General features: G+C 47.0%; 1 protein-coding gene across 1 annotated transcript; it reads left to right on the top strand.

The window, feature by feature from the left end:
• Positions 1-3,963: 3,963 nt before the first annotated feature.
• LOC132240897 (tubulin alpha chain-like) lies at positions 3,964-5,554 on the top strand. Its single transcript, XM_059708771.1, has 2 exons — positions 3,964-4,415; positions 5,404-5,554. The coding sequence occupies exons 1-2, from the start codon at positions 3,985-3,987 to the stop codon at positions 5,552-5,554; spliced, it is 582 nt and encodes a 193-aa protein (XP_059564754.1). The 5' UTR covers positions 3,964-3,984.
• The last annotated feature ends 2,842 nt before the right edge of the window (positions 5,555-8,396 follow it).

The raw sequence follows: 8,396 nt of genomic DNA, 5'->3' as shown, positions 1-8,396 counted from the left end.
ATAGATTTCTGAATATTAATGTGTATCCTGATACTTTACTGAATCCATTTATTAATTCAAATAGTTTTGTGGTGAAATCTTTAATGTTGTCTCTCTATAGGAGCATGTCCTCTGAAAAGAATGACAGGTTTGTTTCTCTTTGACAGGCTTACTTCTAATTTCGATGCCTTTTCCAGTTCATCTTGTTTGTAAGTCTGTGCGCTCTGGCCTTGTGTGTCTATTTTCTTTGCCAGATAAGGGGAGTTTTTAGTCCTTATTTCTTCATATACATTTTCTGCCCACCCCCCTTCTCCTGGGACACCTGTTGTGCAAATGATGGTATGCTCGATGTTGTCTTAAAGGCCCCTTAAACTATCCTCATTTTTAAAAAATTATTTTTTCCTCTTTGATGTTCTGATTGGATGTTTTCCACTACCTTTTCTTCCAGATCACTGATTCAGTTCTCTGCTTCATCTAATCTGCTGTAGATTCACTCTAATGTATTCTTCATTGCAATTATTGTATTCTTCAGTTCCAATTTGTTGTTTTATTATGTTTTTTATTCATTTTTTTATTGCTTAAAGTAATACGAAGGGTATTACATATGTGTCCATTTTTCCCCCCCCCCCGCCCTAGACAGTCCCCTAGCCTCCCCTATCCCCCAGTGTCTTATGTCCATTGGTTATACTTATATGCATGCATAGAAGTCCTTTGGTTGATCTCTTACCCCCCTACCTCCTGTCCCCCAACCCTCCCCGGCCTTCCCACTGCAGTTTGACAATCTGTTTGAGGCAGCTCTGCCTCTGTATCTATTATTGTTCAAAAGTTTATAATGGTCTCTATTATCCATGAATGAGTGAGATCATGTGGTATTTTTCCTTCATTGACTGGCTTATTTCACTTAGCATAATGCTCTCCAGTTCCATCCATGCCGTTGCAAATGGTAAGAGTTCCTTCCTTTTTAGAGCAACATAGTATTCCATCGTGTAGATGTACCACAGTTTTCTAATCCATTCATCTACTGATGGGCACTTAGGCTGTTTCCAGATCTTAGCTATGGTGCATTGTGCTGCTATGAACATAGGGGTGCATATATCCTTTCTGATTGGTGTTTCTGGTTTCTTGGGATATATTCTTAGAAGTGGGATCACAGGGTCAAATGGGAGTTCCATTTTCAGTTTTTTGAGGAAACTCCATACTGTCTTCCATAGTGGCTGCACCAGTCTGCATTCCCACCAGCAGTGCACAAGTGTTCCTTTTTCTCCACATCCTCTCCAGCACTTGTCGTTTGTTGATTTGTTGATGATAGCCAGTCTGACAGGTGTGAGATGGTACCTCATTGCTGTTTTGATTTGCATCTCTCAGATGATTAGTGACTTTGAGCATGTTTTCATATGTCTCGTGGCTTTCTGAATGTCCTCTTTTGAAAGGTGTCTATTTAGGTCCTTTGCCCATTTTTTTTGATTGGATTGTTTATCTTCCTTTTGTTAAGTTGTATGAGTTCCCTATAAATTTTGGAGATTAGGCCCTTATCAGATATGACATTGGCAAATATGTTTTCCCACACAGTGGGTTTTCTCGTTGTTTTGTTGATGGTTTCTTTTGCTGTGCAGAAGCTTTTTATTTTGATGTAGTCCCATTTGTTCATTTTCTCTTTCGTTTCAAGTGCCCTAGGAGCTGTATCAGTGAAGAAATTGCTTCGGCATATGTCTGAGATTCTGTTGCCTTTGGATTCTTCTAGAATTTTTATGGTTTCCTGTTTTTTATTCATTTTTTGTGTGTTTTCTATCTCTTTGTTGAAGTTCTCACTGAATTCATATGTTCTTCTCCTGACTTAATTCAGCATCCTTATAACCAGAGTTTTCAACTCTGCATCTGGTAGATTGCTTGTCTTCATTTCTTTTTCTGGTGTTTTGTTCTGTTCTTTCATTTGGGACGTGTTTCTTTGGGTGACTCTCTGGGTTTGTTCCCATGTATTGTGTATATCTTCTGTATCTGCCAGTATCTAGCACAGTGGCACAGTCTCCCTGGTCACCTGTGGTGGGAGCTCCAGGGGTGTCCCCTGTGTGGGTTGTGTGGACTCTCCTATTGTAGTTGGGCCTCAATTGCCACTGGCCTTTGTGACTGACCCTCAGGCTGACTTGCTGTGAGGGGTGGCCATGACTACAGTGGGTGAGCTGTTGTCCAGGCGCTCACCCCATGGAGTGGGAGACACTTTAGCGCGGTTCTGGGGTGTGTTCCTCGGGTGTGTCAGTTGTGGAGTTGGGGTTCTGGGTAGGCCTGAAGCCTCCTGTTTTGGGTCTGGAACCTCTTGGGAGGGATTCCAGTGCAGGCCAAAGTCAGCCACCTCTTGCGCAGGGCTTGGGTCCACTTGGTAGAAGCTACAAAATGATGTGTGGTTCGTTGCAGTTTGTGCTGGGCTTGGAGGTGCTTGCGGGAGGCTGCAATGTGAACTGAGGGTGGCTGCCACTTGTGCCTGGCGTGGGACTCTTTGGTAGGCATTACGATGTGAGCTGAAGCCAGCCAGCACTTGTGCTGGGCTTGTGGTCAGTCAGTGGGAGCTACATTCTAGGCTAAGACTGGCCATCACTTACGCCGGGTTTGGGTCACCTGATGGGAGTTACGATACAAGACTGGGCGCTGCTTGTGCTGAGCGCGGGGCCCCTTGGCAGGGCCTACAATGTATGCCGAAGCCAGCAGCTCCTTCGGTGGGGCTTGTGGACCTTTGAGAGGCTGTAGCATGAGCTGAGGTGGCTGCCACTTGTGTGGGATTTGCAGTCCTTCGAGGATGGGGGGTGGGCCTCTGAATCTGCAGCGTGAACGGGAAGCAGGCGCCCCTGTGGAGGAGCCAGTTGAGCACGGTGGGCGGGGCGGGGTCTCAGGGACTCACTGGGCTGGGTGAACTATTTTAGCCAGGTCAGTGGAGAGCCCAGATGGTGCCCTCCGGCTGGGTTGGGAGGAAACATCAGCAAAGAAACAACGGCGCCTTCCTGGCTTCTGCCCAGCCCCTTGCCCCTCCCACCCTTGCCCTGATGTGAGGCAACTTACTTCCTCCTTTTATGTTCTCCAACTGCTACCCTGAACGGGAGCTGAGTGAGGGAGCTTGTGTGCAGCCCTTTAAGAAAAGCCTGTCTGTCTGTGTCTCTGGGTGCAGTGTCTGCTGCTTTGCACAGCCAAGTGTAGGGGACTCCTCTGCCCAGCACTGGGGCCCAGCACTGGGGGGTCGTGTGGGGCAGGGGCTGCTGGCTCCTCAGGGGACTCTGCAGCTGAGGTCACCCTCCCAGTGTTTAACTGCCACCTGTGGGTGTGGAACTCTCCCTCTTCTCATCCCACCCCGGCTGCCAGTCCCAAAGTGGCTTCCTCTTTAAATTCTCAGTTATAGGAGTTCTGTTCGCTTGTCTTCAGGTGGCTCCCGAGGGTGGTTGCTCTGTAATTTAGTTCTAATGTTGATGTGGTCGTGGGAGGAGACGATCTCAGCGTTTACCTATTCCACCATCTTCAGCGAAAGTCTCCTCGACTCTATATTGGCTTTTATTTTATAATTTGTTTCTTTTTATATAGGATTTTAAATACGGCTTTTTTTCTTTTCTTTTTAAATATGTTTTTATTGATTTCAGAGAGGAAGGGAGAGGGAGAGAGAGAAACATCAATAATGGGAGAGAGTAATCGATGATCAAGCCTGCAATCCGGGGATAGGGCCTGGCCAGGAATTGAACCGGTGACCTTTTGGTTCCTGGGTCGATACTCGACCACTGAGCTACACCCGACTGGACAAATATTGCTTCTTCTTTTAAAAAAGTTATTAAAATGGTTTTATGTCATGTATTATGCTGAGCATTACATCCAATGTATTCTATGAAATTACTGTATGAATTACATTTGGTTGGTCAGTTAAGTTAATGAGTATAAGGTATCCAACTGAAAAGTACAACCAAAATGAATTATTTAATTCTACAAAAGAAATGCGTGTTTTGAGCCCATGCGTGTTTTGAGCCAGCTAACCAGATGTTGAAATGTAACCCTCGCTATGGTAAATACATGGCTTGCTGCCTATTTTACCGTGGTGACGTGGTCCCCAAAGATATCAATGCTGCCATTGCCAACATCAAGACCAAACGTACCATCCAGTTTGTGGACTGGTGCCCCACTGGCTTCAAAGTTGGCATTAATTACCAGCCTCCCACTGTGGTACCTGGTGGAGACCTGGCCAGAGTACAGCGAGCTGTGTGCATGCTGAGCAACACTACAGCTGTTGCTGAGGCCTGGGCTCGCCTGGACCACAAGTTTGACCTGATGTATGCCAAGCGTGCCTTTGTCCACTGGTACGTGGGTGAGGGCATGGAGGAAGGAGAGTTTTGTGAAGCCCGTGAGGACATGGCTGCCCTTGAGAAGGATTATGAGGAAGTTGGAGCTGATAGTACTGAGGGAGGGGATGAGTCAAAAAAGAGAGACTTGCTTCCTCTGTGGCACAATTTTAATGATTCCGCTTTAGTTGAGTCCTGTTCTACATCAAAAAAAGAGCGCAAATTCCTCTGGGATCTATTTCAGGCCCTATCACAGGCTTTGCTACAATACCCGGAGCAAGACGGAACCTGCTCCTGTTTTCCATCTGCAAAATGTAGGTGAAGCTTTCAGCCTTTTTCCCGGGAGTGGCAGGATTAATGAGCACCACAGATGACCCTGACCTGTTTTGTAAATGTAAATGCATTTTTGTTGCCATATTTTCACGAAAAATGAAAATCTATTAGGTTTTTGTTGTTTTTTTCCCCCTGAGGAGTTCATATTAGGCTAGAACTTGCAAGTCCGGAACATGTACTTTACCAGCTGCACTTAAAAATTCCAGTTTCCAAATTTAAACAAGAGGAGACTAAGATAAATCTTTTAAGTGATAATAAAAACAGTGGAAGGAACCGGAAGAGCTGCCTAATGAATCGAGGTCTATTTGTTTTTTCAGAACTGCACTCTTTATTTTCAGTAAGATCAGCGAGAGTCTGTGTGGAACGGAGCTGGCTTGCTGGAAAAAATAATGTCAAAGTAAGTTAGTGTGTCGAGATGTGGTATCCGTGGGAGCGTGCATGTCACGCCCGCCGAGGAGTGTGTGATACTGTGCTGTAGAGTGACTGCTGAGCACTTGAGATCTGGCCATCAATCCCAGTACGAATGTTGTGGACCTGGGATTGATGGTACCTGAGTAATTAAATTAAGATTTTTTTGCATGACTGCAGCTGGTCAGAAGGTTCTCTATCCCTCCTAGGTGACTGTTAAGTGTAGTCCTTGTTTCAGAATTTAGGTCAGACACACACTTTGATTCACTCGTTTTTGAAAGACAGAATCCAGGTCAGAATCACAAGGAATGAAATCACCTGCAGTACTTTGAAATATTGAGCTGGCTGGGGACAAGTGCTGCAGTCTCCACTCCTACAGGTTCCAGGAGGACCCGGGCCTGGCTGTCTGGGCCCCTTCCTCGCTCTTCTTCGGGGAGGCGGAGCTGCTTCTCTCCGTGATGAGTCTGAAGAAGGTGCTGAACAGGGAATGGCAGCCTCGGAGACCTGCTGACCTGCAGGGGCTCATGTAAAGCCTGTTTTCTGCACCTGAGTCCACCTGACGCAGCTGCTTCATGCTTCTGGCCATGCGTTATTAATGTCCATTGTCTGGACTCCGAGATGAATTTCATATAAAGAATGAAGACAATCCCCATTCAAAAAAGAGACATGGATACATGTCAGAGGGGAGGGATTGAGTAAAAAAACCACACATATATACATAACACATAGACACAGACAATAGCGTGGTGATGGCCAGAGGGGAAGGGAAGTGGAGGTAGGTGGAGGTGGGCAAAGGAGGGAACAGAAGGATGAAAAGAGACTGCTTGGGGCGATGGGTGCACAGTACCCGTGCAGATGATGTTTTATTGAGCTGTACACTTGAAACCTGTATGGTTTTTTGAACCAGTATCAGCCCAATAAATTTAATAAAACAAACAAACAACCCCTATTCATAAAATTCCCCCAAATCAACTTTCACCCCATTTCAGTAACTCAGAAATCACCCTTTTACTAAATGCTGGAATTGAGATAACATTGGAAATAATGGATGTTCTGTCTTTTGCTCTTGCTCACATCCTTTTATATTATCCTATATAATAAAAGCCTAATATGCAAATTGACCCATCAGTGGAATGACTGGCCGGCAGGGGGCGGGGCCTATGAGCGGGCAGCACCAGGCCAGCCAAGGCGGGTGCCAGAGAGCAGAGGGAGGGGGTGGTGATGGGGGGGGGGGGGTAGCGGCAACTGGTGGCGGGGCGATGGAGCATGGGGCTGGAGCTGCCCCCCAGTGGTCAGTGCACTCCCCCAGGGATATCTGTGGGGAGCGGGCCTAAGCTGTCAGTCCGACATTCCCCAAGGGCTCCCAGGCTGCGAGAGGGTGCAGGCTGGGCTGAGGGATCCCCCCTCCCCAGTGCACAAATTTTCATGCACTGGGCCTCTGCTATATATATATTTCAGAGGGGAAGGGAAAGGGAGAGAGAGATAGAAGCAACAATGATGAGAGAGAATCATTGATAGGTTGCCTCCTGCACACCCCCTACTGGGGATTGAGCCCACAACCCAGGCATGTGCCCTTAACCAGAATCGAACCTGGGACCCTTCAGTCCGCAGGCCAACACTCTATCCACTGAGCCCAACCAGCTAGGGCTCCTTTTGTATTCTTCATGCCAGTGGCCATATAAGTGCAGAGGGAATTGAAAACGTGTACCATTTTTACACCTGACCATTCCCCCCCCCTTTTTTTACATTGATTTTTAGAGAGAGAAGAAGAGAGAGGTAGAGAGAAATAGAAACACTGATATGAGAGTAAAACTTTGGGGATTAAGCTTGCAATCCAGGCATGTGCCCTGACTGGAAATCAAATTGGCAACCTTTCGGTGCACAGAACAACACCCAACCAACTGAGCCACAGCGGCCAAGGCTGACCATTCCTCTCTTATTTTAACTAAGACTGTGAGCTGTACCAGGCCATATCCTTCGATCTAGCATAATAGCTAGTATATATCTACTGACTCAATGAATTATTAAATTCAGGGTATTTTATTTTAGTTTTTTAAATTTATCTTTATTGTTGAAAGTATTACAGATATCCCCTTTTTTCTCCACTGACCCCTTCCACCATGTACCCGCCGCCTTCCCTCCCCCTCCCCCTTGCATCCAGGCCTTCACCACACTATTGTCTGGGTCTATGGGTTATGTATCACGCTTATAAGTTCTTTGGTTAATCTCTTCCGGCTCCTTCCCCCCTTCCCTCTGAGATTCATCAACATTTTAATTGAAAATATTTACAAATCACTTTAAGGTAGTTCATAGTGCCCTTGATCAAATTCCAGCAGCACAGTCGGTTACTCACAGGCGATCTGCCCCCAGCTCTTTCTGAGACAGGCCTGTCATGGAGGCACAGCTGGGCATGGGCTCTGGGCCTGCAGCTGGAGCCTGTGCCCTGTGAGGGCTGTCAGCTGATCATCTACTCACCTTTAGCCTGTGCCTAATGAGCCCTTTTCTAACGAGCCTCTCTGGACCTTTCCAACTGCTATCACATTCTCCAACTGCTATTTCTTGCTCCAGTTGACCTACCCTCAAGTGTTATCCCTCTCCTGTCCCAGGTTACTGGGGACTCTCGCTTCCAGCCACCTGCGTGAAGGGTGGTCTGCCCTCCCATTCATGCACTTAATTGGACCACAGGCACTAGCTGAGCACCCACTGTGTGTGGGCACTGGGCTATGTGCCTGGGTCACAAAGATGATGCAAACGTGGTCCCGGCTCTCTAAGAGCTCATGGATGATGACTGCACTGGAAGTGATGTGGTCCAGGTAGCACTGGGCCACTGTGGGAGACAGACACGAGGCGTCAAACCAGTCAAGGGCCTCCTTCCTCAGGCACCATGTCCCAGAAGAGATGGAGGTGGAGGTGGAGCTGGAGGTGGAGGTGGAGTTGGAACTGAGGATTTCAAAGAAGCCCCAGCCCCAGACCGTCTTGTGTGTGCTCAAGACGGGTGATAGACATGGGCTCTGGAGAGGAAGGTAAGGGAAGTCTAGACACGACAGGTAAGGCCAGGTGTTTAGGTCTGGGGGCCTAGAAACAGTGCTTGTCCCTCTGTGATGGAACTTGGGTGGCGCCCTTTAAAAATCAGTGTTAGAGAATCAGGGCTAAGGGATGAAAAGGGCCTATTTAATAAAACTCTCATAATATATTGGGGGTGGGATCGTGTGTGTGTGTGTGTGTGTGTGTGTGTGTGTGTGTACGCGAACGTGCACTGTAGGTATTTTTACCGCTGTTTTAGAGGAGGTTTATGGTTTCCTACAAGCTTCCCTCATTATAACCCACATACTTGCATAAACAAGTTGAGGAAGAAGCCTGACTGATATTAAT

The sequence above is a fragment of the Myotis daubentonii genome, chromosome 1 (genome assembly GCF_963259705.1).
Source record: "Myotis daubentonii chromosome 1, mMyoDau2.1, whole genome shotgun sequence".
Lineage (NCBI taxonomy): Eukaryota > Metazoa > Chordata > Mammalia > Chiroptera > Vespertilionidae > Myotis > Myotis daubentonii.
Note: the sequence above shows the minus strand (reverse complement) of the source record. Positions and strands in the feature narration are given on the sequence as shown.